The sequence below is a fragment of the Oppia nitens genome, unplaced genomic scaffold (assembly GCF_028296485.1).
Source record: "Oppia nitens isolate AA-2021 unplaced genomic scaffold, nextdenovo-longstitch-racon4-pilon3 scaffold3_pilon_pilon_pilon, whole genome shotgun sequence".
In the NCBI taxonomy this organism is placed as follows: Eukaryota; Metazoa; Arthropoda; class Arachnida; order Sarcoptiformes; family Oppiidae; genus Oppia; species Oppia nitens.
Genome location: NW_026533221.1, coordinates 782,342 through 798,583, shown reverse-complemented (window position 1 = coordinate 798,583; position 16,242 = coordinate 782,342). Strand labels below are relative to the sequence as shown.

Here is a 16,242-nt window from a genome sequence, read left to right as displayed (position 1 = left end):
AATAATAAGTTTACTAAATAAATTATAAATAATAAACACAGATATATTATTTTGAGAGTAGAGTAGACTTTATTACTAAATTGTATTATTTGCTAATAATATAAATTTAAATAAATTGTATTTTTTATGTTTTATTAATTCAATTAAATATAAATTTATTTAAATTATTATTATAAAAGTTATATAAATTTTTATTTTTTAACTTAGAAAATCTAATAAATAATTAGCGTAATAGCAATTAAAATAAATATAAATTAATAATAATATTAATTATAAACTGTATATTTAATTGATATAAAAGTTAATATATTTTATTATTAATGAATATATAATAAACAAACAAAACATTAAATAAATTTTTAAAATTATTAATACTTTATTGTATAATCAGCACAAGTAAATCAAAATGTTATTTATTAGTATTACTATAATAATAAAAAAATATATATATTACAAAACTTACATATGATTCTATTTATTTTTGATAAATTATTAAAAATAATATATTTTTTATTTCATAAAACATTTCAAAAATATATATATATATATAATTGAAATTAAAACTACTAGGTTAATATCTAGATAACATATCTAGGTCAGTGATTAACTTTTATATATAGTAATTTTGAGTTATTATTATAATTTTTTAAAAATAACGTGATAAAAAAATCACAGAAATTAATACAAATTTAAACTTTTTATCTTAGTGATAGTTTAAAATATTGTCTAACTTATTGAAAAGCACCATAATAAAAGTAATCACATATATAGACTAGTACAAAATAAATAAACTTATCTTAGTGAGAATTTAATATATTGCCTAATTTATTGAAAAATATTATTTACTGTATTATATATGTATATATTATGTTCAAAATTATTATAAATAAAATAATTATTTATAGATAACAATAATTATAAGATTTTTCAATAAATTAGAAAAAATATTAAACTAAGACTAAGATAAAAAAGTATATTTAATTTGTACTAGTTTATATGTATGATTAATATTATCATGGTACTTTTCAATAAATTAGAAAAAATATTAAATTATGACTAAGATAAAAAGTTTATTTAATTTGTACTAATCTATATGTGTGATTAATTTTTAGCATGGTACTTTTCAATAAATGAGAAAAAATATTAAACTGTGATTAAGATAAAAAGTTTATTGAATTTGTACTAGTCTATATGTATAATTACTTTTATCATGGTACTTTTTTAGTAAATTATACAAATTGTTAAACTAAGACTAAGATAAAAAATTTATTTAATTTTTACTAGTCTATATTTGAGATTACTTTTATCATGGTACTTTTCAATAAATTAGAAAAAATATTAAACCATGACTAAGATAAAAAATTTGTACTAGTTTGTACAATTTGTACTAGTCAATATGTGTAATTATTTTTATCATGATACTTTTCAATAAATTAGAAAAAATATTAAACTATGTCTAAGATAAAAAGTTTATTTAATTTGTATTAATCTATATGTGTTATTAATTTAAGCATGATACTTTTCAAGAAATTAGACAAAATATTAAATTTTGACTAAGATAAAAAGTTTAATCAATTTGTACTAGTCTATATTTGAGATTAATTTTAGCATGGTACTTTTTATAAACTATAATACTAACTAAAAATTCCTATATATATAAAGTTAATCATTAACCTAGATATATTATCTTGATATTAACCTATATTAAGTGTTTTTAAAATAGTATAAAAACAATGTGTTTTGTCAATAATAATAATACAATTTAAAAAAATAAATAATTTTATTGACTTATTTTTCTTATATAACTAATAAAAATGTTTGCAAAAATAAATATGATTCAATTAAATTCAATACTATTGTTAATTTTTACTATTAATGTAATTTCATCGCATATTACAAATAATAATAATAATAATGTACTAAAAATTTCTAATATTTTTTATATACAGAAATTAATTATTAACTGTTTTTTGTTTTTAATATATTTGTTTTTTTAAATAATTTTTAGTTAATAAAAAACTTATCAGAAAAGTCTATCTATATATGCGGTGGTAGTATTGGCACGAAATGGTTGTCTGAATGTTATAAATATAATAAACAAACAAATATTTGGCAATCAATACAATCCATGTCTATTATTAGAGAGGATTTTGGTTTGGTTTCAATGGATTCAAAATTGTATGCAATCGGAGGCTATGATGTAATTTTTAAAAAAATTATTAAAATATATAAATGTTTTTATTTTTTAAAAAAAAGTTATAAATATTGTAAATTAAAAAAACAATAATTATCAATTTAATTTAATATTATTAATTGATTATTTTTGATAATAATAATTATTATTTTATTATTATTATTATTTAGAGTAAATCAAGAGTTAATAGTCTTGAAGTATACGATACGCAAACAAATACGTGGAAATTGGTTTCATCGATGAATTTATTACGAAAGTATTTATAATTTATTATAAAATAATTTTTATTTCAATTATAAATTATTTTATGTTTTAAATATAATTTATTTTATATTTTTATTTTTAAAGTGAACTTGATTCAGCAATAGTTAATAATACTATTTATGTTTGCGGTGGACTTGGAGATTGTAAATAAATAATTACGTTGTTTTTTAAAACATATTTTACTTTAATTTATTTATATTTTTAGTGTATACTATTACATATATATACTGTATATTGTTTTATTACTGAATATTTAAATTAAAATTTTATATTTTAGATAAAATTTTTAAATCATGTGAATATTATTCACCAAACATTGATAAATGGCAGTCAACTACAGCTATGAATGTTGAAAGATATGGTTTAGGATTGGTATCAATCGGTGATAGGTTTCTCTATGCTATCGGCGGTCGTAATGGAAATGGATATTTGAATTCAATGGAAATGTTTGATACAAAATCAAAACAATGGATTCCTAAGGAAAATATGATATACCAAAGGTTAGTATTATTTAAAAAAACTATTATTTGTTATTTAGAAAATTAAATTAAATAGAAATTTTTTAAAGTTTTATTTTTAAACATTTTTAAAAATTTATGAGATTTGAGACAATTGTCTGGTCAGCAAAACTAAGGATTTAAAAGGTGACAATGTTGTAGATAATTTGTAATCTAAATAAAATTATATTGCTCATTTTACAAATTAATTGTATGATTAGCCATATAATGTATAGTCAGTCGACTGTTAATTATCTGACATATATAATACAACTAATTAAACAAAAATGACCAATTACAATTTTATTTAGTTTAAAATTACTTATTAAAATTGCCATCTTGGTCAGTTTTAAAATCTAACGTATTGTTTACAAGATAATTGCAATTAATAGCATTGCCGCTATTTAAGACTCTCTCTCTCAAAATTTATTAATGTGATAAATATGTGACTATTTAAAAAAAATCTTTTTTAAATTAATAATATTTAATTGAATGATTAAATTAAATAAAAAAGACAAGATTTCGGTTCGGTATCATTTATGGGCAAAATATATGTTTGCGGCGGTTGGGGTACTAGTGATGGAAAATCATGCGAAACATATGATCCGCAAACAAATCAATGGAAACCAATTGGTTTGTAAAATAAAATAAAATAAATTAAACTTTATATAAATTAATTAATTATTTTTTGTTTGTTTTTTATAAATTGATATATACCTGTATATATAATTAGCATCAATGAAAACTCAGCGAGCAAATTTCAAATTGATAGCCATCGATGAAAATCTATATGCTTTGGGTGGCTATTCATCTACAGGTAATTGAAACATAATTATGATATTATTATAATATTTTTAAAAAAAATGTTAATTAATTTATTTTCATTTTAATTTAGATCAAGTATATACTGATTCGGTTGAAATATATGATCATAATTCAAATCAATGGTCATATACGACATTATTGCCACACAAAATGAGATCATTTGGGGTATAAATAAAAAATTTTATTTTGTTTTTTTACATTTACTAATCTTTATTTTATTTTTTAATTTTCAGGCTACTGTTTTATAAATTGAATTGTATATTGATAATGATATTAATTATATATTATAATGATACTTTATAATTATAATTTAATATTTGAAATAAAATTATTATGAGAAAATTAATTTTATTTTATTTTATTTATATTTAATTTTAATAAATCATTTATATAATACTAGCAAATAATAACAAAATATTATTATTTGATGACATTTATTTGATTACTATAAATGTTAATTTATAATATTATAAGTAATAGTGATTATTACAAATAATTATATGATTAATTAAAAAAAATTTTGATAAAAATTTTATTATGATATTAAATAATTTATATTATTTTTGAATGTGTAGTACTTGATAATTATCTAATTTTTGAATTAAATATTATTTTTATGTTTTATATATCAAATTAAATATATATTAATTTATATTAATTTAAATTTAAGTATAAATATTTATTTTATAGGTAAATAAATTTATATTTTAGAAAAAAATTTAATAAATAACTTCTATAATAGTGATTTAAATTCATATAAATTACTAATATTTTTCTCAATGTAATATCAATATACTAATAGTTATAAATAATAAATATATTTAATTGTTATGAAAGTTATATATTTATTATTAATTAATATAATAAACAGATAAAACATTTAATAGTTTTGATAATACTGTACTTTATTATATAATCAGCACTTGAAAGTCAAATAATATTTATTAGTATTAGTATAATTATAATAAAATTTATTACAAGTTATCTATATATAAATCAATTAATATTTGATAAATTATTTAAAAAAATTTTGATAATAATTGCTAATCTACTTTTTTATTTAATAAAACATTTGAAATAAATATATAATTTGAAATTCTAAGTATAATAGTTATAAGATATAGTTAATAATAATAATAATAATAACATAATAAATTAAATTAAGTAATATTTTTTAAACAAAACAGTACATAAAATTTATAAATAATTAAATCTAAATATAATATTAAAATAATAATTAAAGTAATTATTAGGTATTAAATATACTTTTTTCAAATAAGTACTTAGATAACTTAAAAAAAATTATTTTATTTTAGATTAAAACTAATAACTATTTTTAAGTGAAAGTTATAATTAATTACTACTTGAACTTTGTTTTAATATACATGAATATACTTTATAATACTTTGATTAAAACTAATTATATTTTATATATTGTTGTAATTAGTATAAAAACTTAGTGTTTAGTTAATAATAATAAAATTTTTAATAAATTTTTCTTGTTATAGCTAAATATTGATTGTAAAAATATAATATGATTGAATTAAATTCAATATTATTGTTAATTATTACTTGTAATGCAATTTCATTGAACACAATAACTAATACTACTACTACTACTTATAATATTTCTAATGTATTTTAAAATTTGTTATATTCTTTTATAAACAAAAATTATTAATTAACTGTTTATTGTTTTTTTTTAATAATTTAGTTAACAGAAAACTTATCTGAAAAGTTTATCTATATATGCGGTGGTAATGATGGATCAAAATATTTAGCTGAATGTTATGAATATAATAAACACATCAATGTTTGGCAATCCATACAATCCATGTCTACTATTAGAAGTGATTTTGGTTTGGTTTCATTGAATTCAAAATTGTATGCAATGGGCGGTTATAATGTAATGCTAAAAATTTGTATTTTTTCTAATTAAAAAAATAGTGATGAAAATATTGCTAATACAAAACAATTATTTATTTAAGAATTTTTAGCCCTATTTAATAAATAATTTTATTATTATTATTATTAATTGTTTAGTATGGAGAAAGTCTTAATAGTGTTGAAACATACGATACGCAAACTAATACATGGAAATCGATTTCATCAATGAATATATTACGATAGTATTATTATTTAATTTTAAATTAATTAGAATATATAAAAGTAATTTTTAATTTTTTCAAAGTGAATTTGATTCAGCAGTAGTTAATAATACTATTTATGTTTGCGGTGGACGTAATGGTAAATAAATTATTTTTTTAATTGTATTTTAAAAAAATTAATTAACAATAATAATTACTTTCTTCTTTAAAATAGATTTAACTTTAATTTATTTATGTTATAGATATAATTATATTTTTATATTGTTTTATTAAGTAAATATTTACCGGTAATTAAAATTTTACATTTAGATAAATATTTTAAATCATGTGAATATTATTCCCTTAATATTAATCTGTGGTATTTAACAACACCTATGAATGTTGAAAGATGTGGTTTAGGATTGGTATCACACGAGGGCTTTCTGTATGCTATCGGAGGTTATAATGGAAATGATTTTATGAATTCAATGGAAATGTTTGATACAAAAACAAAACAATGGATTCCTAAGGCAAATATGGGTTACCAAAGGTTAGTATTTAAAAAAAAATATTATTTGTTATTTAAAAAGTTTTATTTATAAACATTAATAATTTTATTGATAGATAAATATGACTGAAAACAAAAAGTTATTTAATTTATTTTAATAAAATTTATTTTATCCAATATATTTATAATTAAAGAGCAGATTTTGGTTCGGTATCATTTATGGGCAAAATATATGTTTGCGGCGGTGAAGGTAATAGTGATGGAAAATCATGCGAAACATATGATCCAAAAACAAATCAATGGACATCAATTGGTTTAGTATTATTAATATATGAAACATTTTTATAAAATAATTTAATTGTTTTTTTATGTTTATAAATATATATATTGTAACGGTCTAAAATAATAAATGTTGATTGGTTCCTGAAACTTATAGTGAGATACTACATAAAATTAATTATTGATTGGCATATAAAACTTATAGCGTGCTACTACTACAAAGATAAGTATTGATCGGCTACTGATACTTATAGTGAGATACTACATAAATGTAATTATTGATTGGCGTCTGAAACTAATAGCGTGCTACTACTACAAAAATAAGTATTGATTGGCTACTGAAACTTATAGTGAGATACTACATAAATGTAATTATTGATTGGCGTCTGAAACTAATAGCGTGCTACTACTACAAAAATAAGTATTGATTGGCTACTGAAACTTATAGTGAGATACTACATAAAATTAATTATTGATTGGCATATAAAACTTATAGCGTGCTACTACTACAAAGATAAGTATTGATCGGCTACTGATACTTATAGTGAGATACTACATAAATGTAATTATTGATTGGCGTCTGAAACTAATAGCGTGCTACTACTACAAAAATAAGTATTGATTGGCTACTGAARCTTATAGTGAGATACTACATAAAATAATAATTATGGATTGGGTGGTGCYCCTTCAAGCGTGCTACTACATATAAAATACTAAGTGTTTTATAATCATAATCACCGTGTGTGTGTGTGTCCTCCCGAGTGTGTGTGTTGTGAGTGTGTGGGTGTGTGTGTTGTCCTCCGAGTGTGTGTTGTCCTCCTCCCGAGTGTGTTGTCCTCCTCCCGAGTGTGTGTGTTGTTGTGAGCGTGTGGGTGTGCGTGTTGTCCTCCTCCCGAGTGTGTGTGTTGTTGTGAGCGTGTGGGTGTGCGTGTTGTCCTCCTCCCGAGTGTGTGTTGTCCTCCTCCCGAGTGTGTGTTGTCCTCCTCCCGAGTGTGTGTGTGTGTGTTGTCCTCCCGAGTGTGTGTTGTCCTCCTCCCGAGTGTGTGTGTGTATGTTGTCCTCCTCCCGAGTGTCCTCAAAACCTTCACCTACTTTTCACTTACTTTTCACTTTACTATACTATTATCGTTAACTTTTTATTATTATTTATTAATTTCAAAATTCAAATACATTTTTCTTAATATTCACTTTATTTCTCTCTTTCTATTCACTTTTACATTTCTCAAAACTAAAACTCGACTCCGCTCTCGGAGTTGCCGACAACTGGTTTTGTTGTTTGTGGTGGATGGGAGCGGCCTCTGCCACTGGACTCTTCATTGCATCCCTATTGGATGCAATAAGAGTAGTTATGTTTATATAATACATACCATTCCTTATAGGAATGGTATGCATTTGTTTAGCTTAAAATGTATTTTTAGTTAAATGTAAACTAATGTTTACATTAGTTATTTTTATAAATTAATTAACTATTTTAATATTATTAGCATCAATGAAAACTCATCGATCATATTTCAAATTAATTGCTTTCGATGATAATCTATATGCTTTAGGTGGCAATTCATATACAAGTAAGTGAAATAAATTATGATATTATTATAATATTTAAAAAAAACTTAATGTAATTTTAAATTTAATTTAGATAATGTAAAATTTGATTCGGTTGAATTATATGATCATTATTCAAATGAATGGTATTATACGACATCATTGCCACTAAAAATTTCCTCATTTGGGGTATAAATAATTTTTTTATTTTTCTTTTATATTTACTAATCTTTATTTTATTTTTTAATTTTCAGGCTACTGTTTTATAAATTGAATTGTATATTGATAATGATATTAATGATATTTTAAATATACTTTATAATGATATTTTATAATTATAATTTAATATTTGAAATAAAATAATTATGAGAAAATAAATAAAAATTAATTAATTATAGTTAGATACTATATTTTATTTAAATTTAATTTTAGCAAATAAAAATAGCAAATAATAACTAAATATTATTAAAAGTATTTTAATTTTTTTAGTTATGAACTAAAAATATATAATTTATTAAGCTATATAACTAGGATAAATTTTTTATTTTATATTTACTAATCTTAATTATATATTTAATTTTCAGGCTGCTGTTTTATAAATTAGAATTAATTATTATTATTTAAAATGATATTAATAATATTTTTGAATAAACTTTATAATTTGAAAAATATTTATATATACTAGTTAATTTAATTTTAAAGTTAAATAAAATTACAATTTATATATAAAATAAAATAATTAAAAAAAATTTGTTACTACTCTCTGTCGGTTCTCACGGAACGAGTAGATTGTTAAAGCCATTCATAGCTATCGACGAATTTTTATTTGTCAAAAATCTATTGTATCACATATACAATCTAACCAATTAATTTGGTCGCTACCCATTGAGGTCGTATTAAGTGACTGCAAGATTTTTGGACGGTTTTTACCAATTTTTTTTTTAAATAAATTTTGTTTATTAATGTAAACACTATACAGTCAAAACGTTTATATTACTAAACCTTGAACATTTTAGTGAGTCTGTCAATCTCTAACTCTAATAATATTTTAACTTGACTATTAACTAATTAATTATTAAACTAACTAATTAACTATTGACTAGTATTTTCATAATATTATTTATCTAATGATTTTATACATCTATATTATATGAAAATTCAAGTATTAATTAATTATAACTATTATTTTAAAAATATTGTTTTTATCTATAAGTACTATTATTATATGAAATAATGTATATGATATTTAATTAGTAATTAATAAATTAATAGTATATTAATATACTATTTATTATAAACTATATATTTAATCAATTTTACTGTTTAATTAATATAATAAACAGTTAAAATATAAAATAATTTTGATATTAATTTATTATATAATCAGCATTTAAAAAGTCAAATGTTATTTATAGTATTACTATAAATTAACTATTTATTATTAGATTTCTAAAAAAATCTACTATTATTTGATACCTACCTACCAAACATTGCTATTAAGTATATATTATTTAAAATTATAATAATAAGAGTTGTTAATATTAAAATAGTTTTACACTAATTAATCTAAAATAGGTTTTCCAATTTTTATTACATCATTCAATTATTTATTTATTGTAACTAATTAATTTTTTATGTTATATCGTAAACTATTTTATTGTTGTTGAAAATCTTATTTTTTTATCAAAAATTGATTTATAATAAAAATAAAATTTAGTACAAATACAGGTATTATAATGCTTAATTATTTTTTGTTGTTAAAGTACACTATTTATCTTTATATAAATTTATAAATAATAAACTTATCACTATTAAAATAAAAAAAACTAATTGTTATTTTCTATGTGAAAGTCAATATAAAATAATTAACACTTGAACTTTGTTAATATACATTATATATTTATTTATATATATATATACACTATATATATAATATAAAAAAACTTATGTTTTGTTATAATTAAAATACTTATAATTTTTTTTACAAAAATAACTTATTATTGTTTGTATTAAAAAATATGATTGAAAAATATTCGTTAGTTTTGTTAATATTCACTTGTAATGTGATTACATTAGATACGTCTACTACTACTACTACTACTAGTAATAATAATAATGTAATAAAATTAAAAAAAAATTTATATATAATATATATTTAATAATTGTTTTGTTATTATTTTTATGTTTATTTGAATTAGTTAACAGAAAATCAATTATCGGAAAAGTTTATCTATATATGCGGTGGTTTTGATTTGATAACACCGTATACATCAAAATGTTATAAATATAATAATCATTTAGATGTTTGGCAATCAATACAATCCATGTCTACTGAACGCATGAATTTTGGTTTGGTTTCAATGGATTCAAAATTGTATGCAATCGGTGGTGAAAATGTAATTTGAAGCTTATATATACTGTATTTAAAAATTGTTTTATTTATTACAAGAGTATTGCTAATTAAACAAAAATCGTATTTTTTAAATAATTTTTTTACGGTATTTAATTAAACTATAAATTATTATTTAGATTAAAACTGTTGAAACATACGATACGCTAACAAATATATGGAAATCGGTTTCATCGATGAATATTATACGAAAGTAATTAAAAACCAGTTAAGAATGCTAGAAAGCATTTTTAAAAAAAAAACTTAAATAGCACTGAAACCATTAGTTTGTATAATTATAGCGGCTATATAGTAACATATAAAAATTTAAAAGCTGGTCAAATATACATAATTTAAATATTGTTTTATAATGTATCAAATGACGGTATGACAAAATAAATTCAACTTTAGTCATGTAGGGTATAATATGATTCAGTATGACAAAATAAACAACTACTCATGTGTTGTATCAAATGATTTACTATAACAAACTATAATCATTTTTTGCCGCCATTTTTTGAAAAAATAAAATTATAATTTTGATCTATTATATCTTATTTTTTATGCTCTATACAATTTTAAACGTTAAAAATTTTTACCTAAATTTTTTTACTTTGGCCGCCATTTTCTCTATGTTCCCGAAGAGATATTAAAATTTTAATACATATTTTTTATCCCTGTTTTTGATGTTTTATTCAAATCTATACTTAAAAAATTTTACTTAAAATTTTTTATCTTTTGCCGCCATTTTGTCTATGTTCCCGTAGAGATATCAAAATTTTAATGCAACTTTTCAATACATTATTAGTAGTCCTCTAACTGAATCTGAAGTCAGAATTTCAAAATTCGCAAAAAAATATGCGACACACACACAGGCAGACAGACTCAAAAAGTCATTATAGATTTCAGTAAACAAAACTTTTCAAGTTTTTTTTTGATAAATATATATAAAATTTATTATTTTTATTTTTTAATTATATATTTTATTTAATTCTTTTATTAAATTTAGCGATTTTGGTTCAGCAATAATTAATAATACTATTTATGTTTGTGGCGGTGAAAATGGTAATTAAAATTACTTATTAATTAATTAAGTTATTTTTGTATTATGTTTTAAATAGATTTTTTTATTAACTATATATATATATATATAATTTATATTTTAGATAAATATTTGAAATCATGTGAATATTATTCATCAAACATTGATAAATGGTTTTCAACAACACCAATGATTAGTGAAAGATCTGGTTTTGAATTGATATCAATCGGTGATCGGTTTATGTATGCTATCGGTGGCTATAATGGTAAAGATTTAATGAATTCAATGGAAATGTTTGATATAAATACAAAACAATGGACTCCTAAAGCAAATATGCAATCATCAAGGTTTGTATAATAATAATAACTAATAATAATTTACACTATATAGCAAATAATTAATTAGTTAAATAATAGACTAATTATTATTTTATTAACTATAAAATATTATTAATAGAAATGTGTATTATTTAATTTATAATAATTAATATTAATACCAATATTATTAGTATTATTAAATAATTAACAGTAATTATATATTAATTTATATTATATTTATAATATACAATAGATATAGTTTCGGTTCGGCATTATTTATGGGCAAAATATATGTTTGCGGCGGTTTGGGTACTAGTGATGAAAATTCATGCGAAACATATGATCCGCAAACAAACCAATGGACGCCAATTGGTTAGTTAAAAAAAAATTATTAAAATTAATTATAATTTAATTAAATTTTTTTGTATATATATTTAATTATATAAATAAACTATATATTATATTAGCATCAATGATGACTAAACGATATTCATTTAAATTAATTGCATTCAATGATAAACTATATGCAATGGGAGGATGTATTAAAAGTATTTATAATATATATATAAAAAAATAGTTTTTTAAAATTAAAAATTTAATTCAAGATTGTATTGAAGAACTAACTAATTTGGTTGAAATATATGATTATTATTCAGACCAATGGTCTTATACTAAATTATTGCCACAAAAATTACAGTCATTTGGGGTATAAATAAATAATTAATAATTTTTATTTAAAAAATAATTATTATTTTCAAATTTTCTAGGCTACAGCTGTATAAATTGAATTTAGTTTAATAAAAAAAACTCATGCTTTTTTAAATAATTAATTTAAGATTTGTTTTTATTATTTAATAATATTTATTAGGTTTATTAATAGGTAATATTGGTAAAATTGATTCGTGCAATGATTATTAATAACAAAATTTTTCTATAAATTAGCAATAAGTTTTTTATTAAAAAAGTATTAGTAAAAAAAATAAAATATTAATTATTTATTATACCGGTAAATCATAAATAAAATATAAATCACTCACAAAATAGGTGAGATTGGTTTTTTGGCTATAATTTTATAATTTTATAATTAAAAATTAAAAACTGTAACTAATTTTAACATTGATCATCTATATATTTATTAATAACTAATTGTTTTTTTTTGTTAAATTGTAATCATTATCTTATTTTAAATGAATTTTTTTTGTTTAATATAAATGATAATTTACAATATTATAAGTAATAGTTATTTTTATAATTATTTTATTATTATATTAAGTAATAAACATTATTTTGAATGTGCAGTAATGTATATAATACTTGATAATTATCTAATTTTATAAAATAAATATAATTATTATATATTATTAACTATATGTTCAATAATAGCTTACTATAATTTTAACTAATACTATGAATCTAATAAATTTTATTAATATTTTAGACTATGTGTTAATTGTCATAATATGTTAATATTTAGATAATGTAATTAAAAATAAAATAAAATAATATTTATAAATATTTGTCTATTTAAAAAATTATTATTTTTAAAGCAAATAAATAAAGTATAATTTTTGTTAATTTCAATTCAATATCTTATTTATAAAAAAATAATCTATTAATAAATGTTTAATTAATATTGTATTAATATATTTAGTTTTTTATAAAAATAAATAATAAAAATATTATCTTTTAAAAAGTATTGTTTATTTGATATTTATTATATTTTTTTAAAATAATAATTAATTGTTATTAATGTATAAATTATGTGTATGTATGTGTTAATGTATATATATAAATGTACAGTATGTGTATATTTGTGAAAATTTTTTATTACGTCAATATTATAAATATAAATTAAAAATCTGTTATTACTACAGTATTATCTATAATATATAAACTATATTTAGACTATTTGTTGACGTAAATGTTATTTGAGACAATAGCATACAATACTGTACTATTAAACAAACTCTAATAATAAATTATTTTTTACTATTTTATTCAATAAGATAACTTTGAATTTATTAACAAAAAAATATAATGTTTTTAAAACTAGTCTTATTGTTTGTATTGCTAACTATAGGAATTGTCTATTTGGATGAAGGTAAGTCCTATAAACTAATTATAAATTAAATTTTTATACAAATATATATTATTAATATACTTTTATTAAACAATTAATGTAAAAATATAACTTTAATTATTATTAATAATAATTATTAAACTATTTATTTGCTGTAAACAATATATATATATAGTTAGCTAACAGCTTTCAATCATAATATTGAACATCATATAGCTATTGTTTTGTAAGCAATTCAAATTGATTAAAAAGTATTTATGACACTAAAATAGTAATTTTTTTATTATTATTAAAAATATACTCATAGTTATAGTTGCAATAAATGCAAATTCTGGTTTTTAATAATTATATTATAAGTCCAATAATGCTAATGCTTTCTACTTATTGATATTAATAATAATAATTAATAATTTACATAATATTATTTAGACGATGGATTTAGTTGCAATTATTATACATATTGTAAGGAATGGAATCAATTTTGCAAACAAGAAGTTAACGCTAATAACGAAATAGTAGGAAAGTGTCATGGTAATTTTTTTGTTGAAAAATTATTATTTTCATAATAATTAATTAAATTGTTATTATTATAATTATTATTCTTTTATTTATTTATTTATTATTTTATACATATTTAGATTGTCCATATAATACGTTCCTTTGCGGTCATACTACTTGCTGTGAAGTAGATCAAGAATGTAAGCACAATGGTGAAATCGTTTCGTGTGTAGCGACAAATTATAAATAAAATAAAATAAATACTTTCTGTTTTATAAGTCATTTATAATTATTAATATATATATATATATTATTGTTTTTAAATTGCATAAGTTATTAGTATATTTCTATGTATGTGTATGTGTATGTGTATGTGTATGTGTATGTGTGTGTGTGTGTGTATGTGTATGTGCATGTGTATGTGTATGTTTATGTGTATGTGTATGTGTATGTATAATAGTAATCATAAATTTAAAAAATTACTAATCAATTATAGGTTCATAGAGTTTTTTTATTAAAACTATTTTTTATATTTTATTTTCAGTATATAACGATGTTTTTTCTATTGCTTAATAAAAAACATATATATTTTTTTCTGTATGCGTGTCTATATGTGTTTGTATGTTAGTGTACGTTATGTTAATATTTCTTAAAATAACTGTTTTTTTTAACGTCAATATTATACCGTAAATAGAACTTTAAAATCTGTTATTATTACTACAGTATTATCTATAATATATAAACTATATTTAGACTATTTGTTGACGTAAATGTTATTTAATACAATAGCATACAATACTGGACTATTAAATCAAAATTATAATAAAAAATTTAGTTTTACAATATTATACAATAAGATAACTCATGATTTAAAGCTAAGAAATTTATTAACATATAAAAATATCATGTTTTTAAAACTAGTCTTTTTGCTTGTATTGCTAACTATGGGAACTGTCTAATTGGATGATGGTATGTCTTGTAAACTAATTATAAATAGTATAATTATTTTAATATATATTATTAATATTTTTTATTTCATAAAAAATCATGTAAAAAAATTATTTTAATTTTTATGTAACTAAAGTAGTTATTTGGTGTACAATATATTGTTAGTTAACAGACTACCATCTCAATATTGAACATCATATAGTAATAAAGTAAACAATACTATAAGCAATTTAAATTGTTTTAACCGTTTTTAATGACATCCGATATAATTAGTTAATTATATATTTTTATTTTTAATTAAAACTACTCATAGTTATAGATGCAATAAATGCAAATTCTGATTAACTGTATTAACTGACTATTAAGATCCGATCAATAATGCTTATGCTGTCAACTGACTGACTGATATATGATAATAAATATATATTTACATAAAATTAAAATTATTATTATTATTATTATTATTATTATTATTATTATTATTATTATTATTATTATTATTATTTAGATGGCAGACGAATAATTCATTTTTGCCCTTCTGATTTTTCCTGTAATGGAGAAAATGAAATTTGCAAACCAGGACAAGAACCAAATTGTAGTGGTAATTTATTTTATTTTTTTTAAAAAAATTATAATTTATATATAAATTAATTATAAATTTATTATTATAATTGTTAATTTTTTTTAATAAAAAATATATATATTTATTTAGAATGTCCACACGATGAGAAAGCCTGCGGGCAACAAATTTGCTGTACATCAGACCAAG

General features: G+C 19.3%; 1 protein-coding gene across 1 annotated transcript; it reads left to right on the top strand.

Annotated features, from left to right (window-relative positions):
- Positions 1-2,128: 2,128 nt before the first annotated feature.
- LOC128958993 (uncharacterized) lies at positions 2,129-14,775 on the top strand. Its single transcript, XM_054304963.1, has 22 exons — positions 2,129-2,200; positions 2,365-2,450; positions 2,543-2,601; positions 2,736-2,958; positions 3,470-3,588; positions 3,689-3,772; positions 3,851-3,945; positions 5,333-5,416; positions 5,495-5,686; positions 5,824-5,909; positions 5,972-6,027; positions 6,198-6,417; positions 6,570-6,688; positions 6,812-6,885; positions 10,398-10,595; positions 10,729-10,802; positions 11,598-11,653; positions 11,755-11,977; positions 12,201-12,319; positions 14,028-14,048; positions 14,457-14,558; positions 14,666-14,775. Exons 1-22 carry the CDS (start codon positions 2,129-2,131, stop codon positions 14,773-14,775), a joined length of 2,472 nt encoding a protein of 823 aa, XP_054160938.1.
- The last annotated feature ends 1,467 nt before the right edge of the window (positions 14,776-16,242 follow it).

Bases quoted from the DNA above. Each gene is read 5' to 3' on its own strand.
- LOC128958993 (XM_054304963.1), top strand. From the start codon at position 2,129: ATGTCTATTATTAGAGAGGATTTTGGTTTGGTTTCAATGGATTCAAAA. The intron at 5,910-5,971 runs GTATTATTATTT...ATTTTTTCAAAG, and splicing joins TCAATGAATATATTACGATA to TGAATTTGATTCAGCAGTAG. The intron at 6,886-10,397 runs TGATCGGCTACT...TATTTGAATTAG, and splicing joins ACTACTACAAAGATAAGTAT to TTAACAGAAAATCAATTATC.